This window comes from Acipenser ruthenus, chromosome 33 (assembly GCF_902713425.1).
Source record: "Acipenser ruthenus chromosome 33, fAciRut3.2 maternal haplotype, whole genome shotgun sequence".
In the NCBI taxonomy this organism is placed as follows: Eukaryota; Metazoa; Chordata; class Actinopteri; order Acipenseriformes; family Acipenseridae; genus Acipenser; species Acipenser ruthenus.
In genome coordinates, this window is record NC_081221.1 from 13,266,836 (window position 1) to 13,281,885 (window position 15,050).

Sequence of the window (15,050 nt, forward strand, 5' to 3'; positions counted from 1 at the left end):
AAGCATTATGGTTTTAGATTGTATTGAAATAGGGTAAAAACATACTGAGCAAGATACGAACAGAGCATCATTTTTTTTAAAAAATGACTTCTAACTTTACACACCATGCAGTTGTGCCTTTACCAGGTATTATTTATTTATTTCTTAGCAGACGCCCTTATCCAGGGTGACTTACAAGACATCACATTATTTTTACATACAATTACCCATTTATACAGTTGGATTTTTACTGGAGCAATCTAGGTAAAAAAACCTTGCTCAAGAATACAGCAGCAGTGTCGCTTACCTGGGATTGAACCCATGACCCTCCAGTCAAGAGTCCAGAGCCCTAACCACTACTCCACAGGTAAGAGTGGCAGGGATGCCTCTTTCACCAATGGCAAAGCAATAAAGTTAGTACCACCTCCACCATACTTGCCCTAAATTGTCCCCTTCTTGCAGCCCCTCTGTTTTATTACAGGTTTTGTCACTTTGACTGCATCAAACAGCAGAAGCACTATCCTGATTCAAATCAGAATCTTATTTTTCGGATTATTATTGACAGAACATGCTCTGTAGGATATTTGATTTTCATAACCACGTGCCCTTTGTTAATTACATAAACTTTAGATCAATTGAGTTTACCACATAATATATTTGACACAGAATCGAAACACAATCTGTATTGCTCATACTGTGGCAGGCTCAACAATACCACATTCCCAACTGCACCGTGAAACCAGTCTGCAAACTCAAACTTATCTCGTTCCAGTATCAAACTGGGGCTCCAATCTGCAACCGCGCTTTGATTATGTTTTTGTATAACTGCTATTATTATTATTTATTTCTTAGCAGACACCCTTATCCAGGACGACTTACAATTGTTACAAGATATCACATTATTTTTACATACAATTACCCATTTATACAGTTGGATTTTTACTGGAGCAATCTAAGTAAAGTACTTTGCTCAAGGGTACAGCAGCAGTGTCCCCAACCGGGGATTGAACCCACGACCCTCCGGTCAAGAGTCCAGAGCCCTAACCACTACTCCACACTTCTAAAAGCGATTAGAAAATACATTTAAATAAAGTATGCTCCTTTATGAACATAATCCTTCAGTAAGAAAATGTTCTTTAACATTTTACTAGTCCACTTTGGACAGCAGTAAATGCTCAGTAATTTATCACCCTAAACTAAGTTTTAAAAAAATAATGATTTTATTGCTGGCAGAATATATAACACTACATTCTTGAGACAGAATCTATACAAGTCCATGCAGAGGTCAGTGGAAATATCTGCCGGCGCATTCCTTTTACAAAATGAAATATCAGCCAATCAGGAAGCAATGTCCAAACAGCCACTCCCACTAGGCTGAGTATATGTCTGGGGGTAGAGGGACAGCAGAGTGCATCCTCATCTGAGTCCTTCAGCTCCAGAGCACACGTTCCTGCTTCTTCCTCAGCTCACCCGATACCATGACCTCCTTCTCCAGTCGCAGCAGCTTCGCAGGTCACAGCGGCGGCAGAATGTCTTCTGGTCCCATGGGTTTCGGCTCGTCTTCATTCTCCTCCCGCAGCGGGGCGGGCGGAATGGACCTGAGAGCCCAGAGTGTATATGGAGGAGCTGGAGGCAGGAGCACCCGCATCTCCTCCGCCGTCGGTGGGGGTTTCGGTGCCTCTGCTGGGGGCTATGGTGGCGCTGCTGGGGGAAGCTTCGGGGCCCTCAACCTGGAGAGCAGCAGCTCCTCAGCCTTCAGCAACAACGGCAAGGAGACCATGCATAACCTCAATGACCGCCTGGCTGTGTACCTGGATAAGGTGCGCACCCTGCAGAGCGCCAACGCCAAGCTGGAACAGCAGATCCACGGGTGGTGCGATAGCCGCACCGTCATCTCCCACGACACGAGCGCCTACCACGCCACCATCGAGGACCTCCGCACCCAGGTAGGGATGGTGCTACCTTTGCATGGGGGTGGTAAAGCTCATCTTGGGGGTCACCTCCACTAACAAGTCCCCTGCTCTTACCACCTAGATATCTCATCTTTAAACCATGCCATCCTATGTTGACACAGGTAATCCGTATTATTAAGTCAATTATTACCATGAAATCATTCACATGAATTTTCCTTGTAAGACCGTTGAGTTTCAGTAACTGGTTGCACATCTCCATCAGTCATGGGGTAGCAGTGTGGAGTAGTGGTTAGGGCTCTGGACTCTTGACCGAAGGGTTGTGGGTTCAATCCCAGGTGGGGGACACTGCTGCTGTACCCTTGAGCAAGGTACTTTACCTAGATTGCTCCAGTACAAACCCAACTGTATAAATGGGTAATTGTATGTAAAAATAATGTGATATCTTGTAACAATTGTAAGCAGCCCTGAATAAGGCCGTCTGCTAAGAAATATATAATAGTCATACCTTCAACCAACTGTAGTTCTATATTTAAAATTCGGAATGTCAGAATTGTTTTTTGAATAAGAAGACACAAAACTGTTCTGTCCCTATGGCAACTAGTTAATTCAGGACCTACAGTTATATTATATTATCCCACACCATGTGAACATCTTTGATTAGTGAGATAAGACTATCCGCTACTCTACCTAGCACAATAATATAATCTTGACGGTTGTGGAAAGATAGATTGCACAGGGCATCAGATGCGATTATAATCTGCAAGAACTACATAGTGGTGCAACAATACAATACTACAACATTCACATAATGAAATGCCCCAGGGAGCTGTGCTAATAACACAACATAGAACTGAGCCCGGATACAAGTCTAGATTTTTTTAAGATCACGCAGGTATGTGTTTTCAGCAGTAATGCAAATGTTAATAATATTTACGAATATTTTGCATTTCCGTACAGATCTTGGCTGCCTCTGCTGTCAATTCCTCGATTGTTCTTCAGATTGACAATGCCAAGCTGGCTGCAGAGGACTTCAGAGTCAAGTGAGTATTTCGAAAGTCATTAAAAGCTCGCTAGCATACAGCAACCTTTTCATGTAACCCCCCCCCTCCTCCCTCCTCCCCCAGATGCTTTATCACTCCTAGATGAAACATTTTGAGGTTCCACTCCCCTTCTGACATGGCTTTGAAGAGTGGGCAGCTGTACACTGTATAAATACTGCCCTTTGGACTACACTGCATCAACATTCTCTCTTATTCACCTCCGTTTCTCCCCCCTTCTCATTGCACCAACTGTGATTATGGATATGAGCTGATTATCATTATTATTATTGTCTTTTGGTGAGTCTTAGATGCCTCCCTCCTTATTTGTTTTATTGACCCGCAGCACAAGACCCCACCATAAAACGGTTGCTTGGCTGAGTTGGCAAACTACACCAAATGTGTGCTGTATGCATGTGGCTGTGATTGCTTGTCCTGTATAATAAATACCAAGATATTAAGTGAGTGAGTTTAGTAAATCAGGCAACAAATGCCCCTCAGACCAGTACAGTTTTTTAAATTGTTATGTGGACCAGTGAACTCTTTGTATTAAAGTGTGTCCAATTACTGTGTATTCACAAAGTAGTTACATAGCAAATACACATGTACAGCTCTGGCCAATGGTTTTGCATCCCCCTATAGAATGAACTCATTTTGCTTCATAAAGTCGAACGAAACCTGCTGAATAATGTTACGTTAACATATTGAATTACACACCGCTTTGTGGTTTTCCATATACTTAATGGAAGAAATGACAAAAAATGTGACATTGAAATCCAATATGAAATAGTTCAGTACTATTATGGCTTCCGGTAGACTTTTGCGATATCATTTTGTAGTTTATTTGATTATCCAGGGCAACTTACAATTATTACAAGATATCACATTATTTTTACATACAATTACCCTTTTATACAGTTGGGTTTTTTACTGGAGCAATCTAGGTAAAGTACCTTGCTCAAGAGTACAGCAGCAGTGTCCCCCACCTGGGACTGAACCCACGACCCTCCGGTCAAGAGTCCAGAGCCCTAACCACCACTCCACACTATGCATAGTCAGAATGTACATAGTGTAAATCTTTTTGCCTGATTTATGTAACAACACAATTGTATCAGAAAAGGGTTCAGGTTAGGGATAGGGATGGGGTTAGGGTTAGGATTAGGGTTATAGCGTACAAACATTAAGTACATTGTAACTACGCATAATAACATTGTAATTATGTGTAAGTACATGTGCATTTACTAATTAATGGCTATGTAACTACACAGTGATTAGAGACACTTCCAGTGTGCACGTCACTATGAATACATGTTTAAACTTGCAGGTATGAGAACGAGCTGACAATGAGGCAGTCTGTGGAGTATGACATCGCCGGGCTGAAGAAGCTTTTGAGTGAGCTGACTCTGACCAGGTCTGACCTGGAGATGCAGATCGAGAGTGTGAAGGAGGAGCTGCTCTACCTCAAGAAGAACCACGAGGAGGTGAGAGTCAGGGGGTCCCCGAGTCTGCTCAGGGAATTCAGAACCACGAGGAGGGGAGAGTCAGGGGGTCCCCGAGTCTGCTCAGGGTATTTAGAACCACGAGGAGGTGAGAGTCAGGGGGTCCCCGAGTCTGCTCAGGGAATTCAGAACCACGAGGAGGGGAGAGTCAGGGGGTCCCCGAGTCTGCTCAGGGTATTTAGAACCACGAGGAGGTGAGAGTCAGGGGGTCCCCCGAGTGCTAAGGGTATTCAGAACCACGAGGAGGTGAGAGTCAGGGGGTCCCCGAGTCTGCTCAGGGAATTCAGAACCACGAGGAGGGGAGAGTCAGGGGGTCCCCGAGTCTGCTCAGGGTATTTAGAACCACGAGGAGGTGAGAGTCAGGGGGTCCCCCGAGTGCTAAGGGTATTCAGAACCACAAGGAGGGGAGAGTCAGGGGGTCACCGAGTCTGCTCAGGGTATTCAGAACCACAAGGAGGTGAGAGTCAGGGGGTCCCCCGAGTGCTCAGGGTATTCAGAACCACGAGGAGGTGAGAGTCAGGGGGTCCCTGAGTCTGCTCAGGGTATTTAGAACCACGAAGAGGTGAGAGTCAGGGGGTCCCCCGAGTGCTATGAGTATTCAGAACCACAAGAAGGGGAGAGTCAGGGGGTCCCCCGAGTGCTAAGGGTATTCAGAACCACGAGGAGGGGAGAGTCAGGGGGTCCCCGAGTCTGCTCAGGGTATTCAGAACCACGAGGAGGGGAGAGTCAGGGGGTCCCTGGAGTGCTCAGGGTATTCAGAACCACAAGGAGGTGAGAGTCAGGGGGTCCCCCGAGTGCTAAGGGTATTCAGAACCACGAGGAGGGGAGAGTCAGGGGGTCCCCGAGTCTGCTCAGGGTATTCAGAACCACGAGGAGGGGAGAGTCAGGGGGTCCCTGGAGTGCTCAGGGTATTCAGAACCACGAGGAGGTGAGAGTCAGGGGGTCCCCGAGTCTGCTCAGGGTATTCAGAACCACGAGGAGGTGAGAGTCAGGGGGTCCCCCGAGTCTGCTCATCTGATGAGGATACTCCCCAGTGAAATACATGGTGGGCTCTGACCTGTATGCTGTTGGGGTTTAGCCAGGGCACCAGGATTATATCACATCTTCTTCACTGCCAAGCAAAGTAATAGTGCTAATTGATTTAAAGATGTGATAGATTAACAATTATATAAAATCACTACCTGTCAAGACAGTATGTCAGCAGTAATTTGTGACAAAACAGTTTCTAGTCAGATAACACCCTCTAGTGTGCAGGAGATTCAGGACAGGTTAACTAAACTGAATATCGCATTGACTTCAGTTTTACTGCAGAGTACCGCGCCATATTAAGCCATTTTTATAGCTGTCTTCTTCATCGAAATAGTATTACAAGCAACAAGCAGGTCAAACAGAATGTTTAGGACAGGTTTGTACAACAAAGCTCTTCTTAAAATGAGAATTGTGTTCTAGAAAAATTGTAAATCGGGCAGCAGTGTGGAGTAGTGGTTAGGGTTCTGGACTCTTGACCGGAGGGTCGTGCGTTCAGTCCCAGGTGGGGGGACACTGCTGCTGTACTCTTGAGCAAGGTACTTTTGTACTTCAAACGCACAAAAAAATAACAATTACAGCATTAAATTAAACTTTGATAAAACAGAAATTAAAAAAAGAGATACAAAATGTGGTTTTAATGGTCAAATTAGAGGAAACTAAGATAACAAACCAGTTTGTAAAAATAGAACAATTAAAAACAGTCTAATAAAAAAAAAAAAAATCTGATGGCATTTTTTGCTCCATTTAACCCAGCTTTGTGCCTCCCCTTGTTGTAGGAAATGATGTCCTTCCGCTCTCAGCTGAGTGGGCAGGTTCAAGTGGAGGTCGATTCCGCCCCAGGAGTGGATCTGTCCAAAATCATCGCAGACATCAGAGAGCAGTACGAGGCCATCACCAACAAGAGCCGCAAGGAGGCTGAGGCCTGGTACCAGAACAAGGTGAGCAGGGCACAGCGCAGCCAATCAGGGGAGACGATGTCACACAGAACGAGGTGAGCAGGGCACAGCACAGCCAATCAGGGGAGCCGACGTCACGCAGAACGAGGTGAGCAGGGCACAGCGCAGCCAATCAGGGGAGACGACGTCACACAGAACGAGGTGAGCAGGGCACAGCGCAGCCAATCAGGGGAGCCGACGTCACGCAGAACAAGGTGAGCAGGGCACAGCACAGCCAATCAGGGGAGACGACGTCACGCAGAACGAGGTGAGCAGGGCACAGCGCAGCCAATCAGGGGAGCCGACATCACGCAGAACGAGGTGAGCAGGGCACAGCGCAGCCAATCAGGGGAGCCGACGTCACGCAGAACGAGGTGAATTGATTGTGTTGCTGTTGCTGGCAGTAGTCTGTTAATGGTTCTGCTGCGTTCTTTTTTAATGCAACTCTGTATACAGACACGATGCGACATACCACTGAAATTCCAGCCCTAAGAAAAGATGGCTGTTTAAGTTTAACATTTCATTCATGTTTAAGAAGGTCATGACTTTGTAACTCTGGGTGACTATACTGTATTATCTACACTATAGTAAAATCACTATGCAAGTGCAGTTTGTTTTTGTCACCTGGACAACGCTGATAATCTTTATTTCCCCGCAGGCTGAAGTTGTTCAGAAACAGGTGACTGAGAACACGGAAACTCTGCAGACCAGCAAGAACGAGATGAAAGAGCAAAGACACATCCTGCAGAACCTGGAGTTGGAGCTGCAGGCCCTCCAAACCACGGTGAGGTACAGCACCAACACAAACCTGCACAGCAACCCTGCATGAGCACCAACACAAACCTGCACAGCAACCCTGCATGAACACCAACACAAACCTGCACAGCAACCCTGCACAAACACCAACACAAACCTGCACAGCAACCCTGCATGAACACCAACACAAACCTGCATGAGCACCAACACAAACCTGCACAGCAACCCTGCACAAACACCAACACAAACCTGCACAGCAACCCTGCATGAACACCAACACAAACCTGCATGAGCACCAACACAAACCTGCACAGCAACCCTGCACAAACACCAACACAAACCTGCACAGCAACCCTGCACGAACACCAACACAAACCTGCACAGCAACCCTGCATGAACACCAACACAAACCTGCACAGCAACCCTGCATGAGCACCAACACAAACCTGCACAGCAACCCTGCACGAACACCAACACAAACCTGCACAGCAACCCTGCATGAGCACCAACACAAACCTGCACAGCAACCCTGCACGAACACCAACACAAACCTGCACAGCAACCCTGCACAAACACCAACACAAACCTGCACAGCAACCCTGCACGAACACCAACACAAACCTGCACAGCAACCCTGCATGAACACCAACACAAACCTGCACAGCAACCCTGCATGAACACCAACACAAACCTGCACAGCAACCCTGCACAAACACCAACACAAACCTGCACAGCAACCCTGCATGAACACCAACACAAACCTGCACAGCAACCCTGCACAAACACCAACACAAACCTGCACAGCAACCCTGCACGAACACCAACACAAACCTGCACAGCAACCCTGCATGAACACCAACACAAACCTGCACAGCAACCCTGCATGAACACCAACACAAACCTGCACAGCAACCCTGCACAAACACCAACACAAACCTGCACAGCAACCCTGCATGAACACCAACACAAACCTGCACAGCAACCCTGCATGAACACCAACACAAACCTGCACAGCAACCCTGCACGAACACCAACACAAACCTGCACAGCAACCCTGCATGAACACCAACACAAACCTGCATGAGCACCAACACAAACCTGCATGAACACCAACACAAACCTGCACAGCAACCCTGCACAAACACCAACACAAACCTGCACAGCAACCCTGCATGAACACCAACACAAACCTGCACAGCAACCCTGCACAAACACCAACACAAACCTGCACAGCAACCCTGCACGAACACCAACACAAACCTGCACAGCAACCCTGCATGAACACCAACACAAACCTGCACAGCAACCCTGCACGAACACCAACACAAACCTGCACAGCAACCCTGCATGAACACCAACACAAACCTGCACAGCAACCCTGCACAAACACCAACACAAACCTGCTGGTCACCAAGCTACCAAACACATTTAGATGATTGAGAGTGTCCGTCACCCCAATCAGAAGTTTCTAATAGCTGACTTCCTGTCCTTTTCACTGCCCCCTTGTAGAAAATGTCCCTGGAAGGCAGCCTCCAGGAGACTGAAGCTCGCTATGCCGAGCAGCTCATCCACCTGCAGGCCGTGGTGACCAGGCTGGAGAGCCAGCTGGCACAGATGAGGGCCGACATGGAGAGCAACGCAGAGCAGTACCGCCTCCTCCTGGATATCAAGACCCGTCTGGAGCTGGAGATTGCCGAGTACAGGAGGCTGCTGGACGGAGAGGAGGGCGGGTGAGAAGGAACATCTACCCATACCTTGAGATTTCTGTAGGATATTCGCCAGATGGGTTAGAGCAGTGCTGCCCAAACCCGGTCCTGCAGAGCCCCTATCCAGCAGGTTTTATAAGTAACCTGTAATCATCAATTTCTTAACACCTGGAACTATTTCATTGTGATCAATTAAGCAGGCGATTTATTAAATTTAAGTAATTTAGAGATCATTTGGTACAAACAATGAACTACCCTTTTCAGTTCTCAATGGCCTGGATTACATGCTGGGAAAATGTCATGACTTATCTGTCTACTATCATGACTTATTTAAGGTGGTACGGCTGATAATTTTGATAATTTAGATAATTTTGGTTTGTTTAATTTAACAATTCTTGCTTTGAAACTTCATGTTGTATTTGCTTTTTGTATAATGTATTACATTTGTATTCAAACATAAACTAAACATAAACCAAAACTAATTGTAATCCAGACCGTACCACCTTAAATAAGTCATGACAGTAAACAAGTCATGACATTTTCCCAGCATGTAAACTGGCCCAGTGACCAGAGTTCCCTTAATTGAACAAGTTATTGGCTGAATTTATCAATAACTTCCAGGTGTTCCCAGTTTTTAGAAATTAGCGATTTAGGGTGACCTATAAACTTACTGGATAGGGGCTCCCCAGGACCGTGTTTGGGCAGCACTGGGTTAAGGGGTTAGGGGATTAGGTGCGTTTAAATAGTACTAAGCTTTTTCTATGTCTGGGGCAAAAATACAACATTGTCTTATAGAGAAGTAGAAAGACAGACATTTAAAAAAAACAGTTTTTAATATTTTATTACAGAAAGCAACAGAAATCCTTTTAAAATAGGAGATTGCTTAAACAACTGGATTCTCTTTATTTATTTATTTATTTTACTCCTCAAAAACAGAATCTCGATTTCTGCTTACTAATTTTTGTTTCAAAATGCAAACGCGAGTGTAGTGAATATACCCGGACCCCGAGTGGGATAAGGAATTAGCCTGTTGTGCCTGTCAGTGCTTGAGACCTGTGCCTGAATCTGGCATTGTTAGACCATGCTTTACCGTTGTGTCTGGAAGAATATTCTACAAATTAATGACCTCTTGTTATTTCTTTAGGCAAAGCACCAAGACATCAACCGGTAAGCTTTGATTTTGTTGTGTGTTTGTGTGTGCCTTTCACTGAAGGCCCAGGTTCAACTCCAGCACGTTTTGTAAAAGCCGCAGTTGAGACAGGACTGGGTGGCAGGTCATATCTTTCAATACATCTCACACTGCTCTTCAGCAAAGAGCAATGACCAATTGAAGTTGCTGTGGTTTCAGGGGGAGGCTCCACCAGGAAGGTGGTGACGGTCGTGCAGGAGCTGGTTGATGGGAAAGTTGTGAGTTCCTCCTCCTCATCCAGCCAGCAGGTGAAGAAATTCTAAACAAAAGAAGATTTGAAACCAGATAGACAGGAAGCAGCTCCAGTCTCCGGTACACAGATACAGGGGTGTTTCGGGGTTCATCAATAAAGTATATGTGGGTGTTGCAAACAGTGTCAGATGTGTGGTTTATTATTATTATTATTATTATTATTATTATTATTATTATTATTATTATTATTATTATTATTATTATTATTAATTTCTTAGCAGACGCCCTTATCCAGGGCGACTTACAATCGTAAGCAAATACATTTCAAGAATCACAGTACAATACAATTAAGAGCAAGATAAATACAATGACTGGTTCTAGCAAGTACAAGTATGACAAAATACGATTCAATAACGGAGCAGATAACAGTGTCAGTGATAGTTACATCAGGATATAATTAAATACAAAATACTACAAATTCAATAACACTTGTGACAGATTACAGTACTCTAAAGTACAGGATTAAATGCAGTAAAATAGGGGGCAGATAAGAGCAAGTAAAGCACGTTTAAGGAAGAGTGATAAAGTGTCCAGATTTTATTTTATTTTATGGAATTATAATTTTAATGAAACCCCACCTCCCACAAAAACATAATAGTGCATCAGAACAGATTAAATAATACACTGGTAATAATCGCAATATTCTGCTATTCAAGAAATAATAAGAATATTTTAATCATTTAAAAACACCAAACTGACACGGTTTCTTCCTTATTTATTTTTAATTAAAGTTCTATTAGTATCATATATCGGAAGCGTTGAGGCTTAAGAGCACAGTTTTACAGAATACCTGTTGAAGAGCACTCAAAACTCTGCTAAGAAATAAATAATATTAATAAGTGAAGAGGCTGAGCATATGAACCAGTGACCTCAGCAATCACCCATTCAACAGCTGGATGCCATTCTTTAAGAGGGGAGCCCCTTGACACATACTGTAGGAACATACTGTTCTGGTAAATGAGTCAATTAAAAGCAGCCCTGCCCAGCCACACAGTGCACAGTCTCCCTACAGTACAATCCCTTGCAGTCTGTTTGCCTCCCTCTTCTCTGTTTCTCACCTTGTTTGTACCAGAAAGTAGAGCTGGTTAGTCCAGCTACAATCAGAGAGCAGTTTGAGCTTCACAGCCACTGCAGGCACATACAGAGGGTCTTCATAACCCTGCAATAAATCACACAGCACCTGAAAGGGGAGGAGGGCTGCGTGTGTGTGTGGATTCGAACCCGCTTCACACCGTCCTGCACAGCTCAATGCCAGCCTTCAGAGAACCAAGCCCCATCGCTCCCCAGGGTCCCGGGACTATTAATTAAGTCATGGGAAAGCATGCAGCAATTAGATATTCATTTTAAGCAGCCCTTGTTTAATTAACCAAAGAGTCCTGTGGGTAAAGTACCATCTTCAACATCTGCAAAAACTCAAGGACGGTGAAGCTGAACAGGGCGAAAGTAAAAATGCCTTCATGTGTTTAACCCCCTTTCAGACTCCAGCTTAAATAAAATAAATGATTTGCTATAGAGAGAGATAACAAAATGTTGACAGGCAAATGTTAAAAAAATAAATGACCATTAAAAAAGCCCTATTTATTTGCTTCTAAAATCCCCATCAATCCCCTGAATAGAAGGCAATAAGCCACTCAAACCTGCTCTGTTTTGGTAACAAACTGAATTTGAAACCGCTTTAAGGGCCTTCCCAATGGTTTCAAAATATCCCTGGCTTAACTATAATGTTCCACTAAATGGCAGCATTGAGGCTTGTTAGCGGGATTTCAAGCTGTATTACAATTAAGACACGGAGGATTTAAAACAGAATTGAGCGAAATGTACAAAAATGCCTCCACACAAAAACCCCAGAAGAATGTGCCGTGACCAGAGGGATTTCACTGTGGAAGACAGCAAGGAAAGAAGGGACAGCTTAAGAGTGCCAGGACTGTCCAGTTACTACTAGACATATTTTGATAGAAAAAAACGCTCAAGCATTTTGGAAAGTAACCGAAAACACTAATTTCATACAGTATATAAAAAACGAAAGCCCCGAAAACAGATTTACATAAAACTCGAAAATAGTTAAAAAAAATAACCACCGAAAAATACAATTAATAAAACCCGAAAAACAGAAGCCCTGAATACGTGTTAGTGGTGTTGGTTTTTATTTGTAATGGATTTCACAGACCACTAGAGGGAGACTTTAACTATAGTATTTCTTAAAGGCTAATATTAAACTGTGAAGGACTGGATTGTATCATTAGAAGCGTATGGAGGACAAGAAAACCTGTCCTTTACCGTTTAATACGCGTCCTTCAGTGTCCTGCGATTTAATAGCACTCCTAAGACACAACACTGAGACACTTAAAATGACATTTTCCAGTAACGCCCCACATGTGATACTCTGAAATATGATACTTTACAATGTGATATTTTGTAACAATTGGAAGTCGCCCTGGATAAGGGTGTCTACTAAATAATAATGTGCAAAACTCAATATAATCTTGATTTAAGCAGCTTGGTGAAAGTGTTATAGACACTATTGGGTTCCACTGTGTGTGTAGACTGCACTGGCCATTTGAAAGGACACATTATTATTATTATTAGTTTATTTAGCAGACGCCTTTATCCAAGGCGACTAACAGAGACTAGGGTGTGTGAACTATGCATCAGCTGCAGAGTCACTTACAATTACGTCTCACCCGAAAGACGGAGCACAAGGAGGTGAAGTGACTTGCTCAGGGTCACACAGTGAGTCAGTGGCTGAGGTGGGATTTGAACCGGGGACCTCCTGGTTACAAGCCCTTTTCTTTAACCACTGGACCACACATCCCAGAACTCATGAGATTTTCCAAAAAGGTTATATTTACAGCAAATAACAGCATGTCAAACTGAACACCCTTTAAATACATTTGTACTTCTCTGGTTACCATGGACACACAAAGGGGTGATGGATAAGGAAGAAGATCAGGTGCAGCAGTCCTCTGTAGCATGCTTCAGTTGGTAACAGTTTTTGGAAAAGCAATGTTAGTTTCAGTTTTGAATAAAAGGTAACTTTCTTAATTTCAAATTGACTTTGTGAGGCCAATGCAGGGCACATATGGTACAGCACAGACTTTATTAGGACGGTTGTAGAGATGATGATGTATGAACTGCAGTGTAAATCTATGTTGGTGATGGAAGGAATTTTTTGGCAGCGAATACCTGTAAATAAACTGGACAGCTCCAATACAGAGATTTCAGTGTTCCACCTATCAGAAGGAAATATTATTACACAATTTTATTATTATTATTATTATTTATTTCTTAGCAGACGCCCTTATCCAGGTCGACTTACAAGATATCACATTATACTTTTATATACAATTACCCATTTATACAGTTGGGTTTTTACTGGAGCAATCTAGGTAAAGTACCTTGCTCAAGGGTACAACAGCAGTGTCCCCCACCTGGGATTGAACCCACGACCCTCCGGTCAAGAGTCCAGAGCCCTAACCACTACTCCACACTGCTGCCCTACACAAACAATAACACAAACATTAAAATCCTTTGCTAAATTGATCCTGTTGTATGAATTACTGAGAGAAAATAATGTCATATTCTGTTTTGGAATTCCCAAAATAAAACACATTTTGAATCTACTTGATTTTCATCATATTTATTTGTTTGTTTGTTTATTGTTTTCACAGTTACACACATTTTAAATGTTCTGCTCATCTTCTGTTAATGAATTGGTAAATGGGTGGATTAAATATTTTCACAAGTTAACATTATTTTGGGGGTTCAGTGCCCACATTAGACTTACTCATTATTCCATCTATGTAGCTATATGTGCATGTCTATCAAACATGTCCTGGAAATGGCTAGATGTCTTCAGTTGTTTTTTTATATATTTACATATATTTAATACATTTTCCCCACTATAATTTAAATATATTGTACAGTATATTTACAGTATACTGTATTTTAAATACATACACATTTTCACTAAATGAAAAATACATGTATACATATAAATACATGTTCTTTGCTATATGTAAATATTCTACAGTATATTTAAAATGTTATTATAAATTGCATTTATTTTTAAATAAATAAATCATTTTAAAGAGAGCTGTGTGATGTTGTTATTATTACTATTTTTGAGGGAATGGGATAAAATCTGTCAATTCTATTCAGTTACTTCAACCTTCATAATAATGGTGGGGTAGATTCTGAGAGGAGGGGTAGATATTGGAAAACATCAGAATCTACCCCAAGATAGATTCCAGAAACTACCCCTGGATAGATTCTCGGAGCCCTAGAATCGACCCAGGGATAATCTGGGAGGGGGTAGATTTTCAGACAGTGATAGGACTGAATACAGATTTGCAAGTACATGCAGTTTGGATATTTCAGATCACTCTGGTCCCTGTGGTAACAGTAAGTATTTAAAATCAATTCCAGTGCTTCTGTGGGCAAAAAATATAATAATGCTGCCGCACTATTGGAATCATCCAGTTACTGAAGTGTAGGTAAAAAGAATGAGGTTTCTACAAAGAAGCTCACTGAAAGCTATGATGGGAACATGTGTTAAAATTCTCTTTTTCATGTACAAGAATAGTCTTGAATATTAGACAGTATAGTGATGTATTGGGTGTGCAAGAACATGCTAGGCACTTTATTCAGGCTGCTCAACTCACAAGGAGCCTTCAATACACAGGACACAGGAAACTTTGCAATCCGTTTTATTACGTTTTAATAATACAAGACACAAAAAGACATTAAAAAGCATTA

General features: G+C 43.1%; 1 protein-coding gene across 1 annotated transcript; it reads left to right on the plus strand.

Annotated features, from left to right (window-relative positions):
* Window positions 1-1,380: 1,380 nt before the first annotated feature.
* LOC117433472 (keratin, type I cytoskeletal 13-like) lies at window positions 1,381-10,414 on the plus strand. The gene is made up of 8 exons (XM_059006558.1): window positions 1,381-1,925; window positions 2,850-2,932; window positions 4,254-4,410; window positions 6,234-6,395; window positions 7,051-7,176; window positions 8,658-8,878; window positions 9,999-10,021; window positions 10,203-10,414. Exons 1-8 carry the CDS (start codon window positions 1,458-1,460, stop codon window positions 10,304-10,306), a joined length of 1,344 nt encoding a protein of 447 aa, XP_058862541.1. The 5' UTR covers window positions 1,381-1,457; the 3' UTR covers window positions 10,307-10,414.
* Window positions 10,415-15,050: the final 4,636 nt, after the last annotated feature.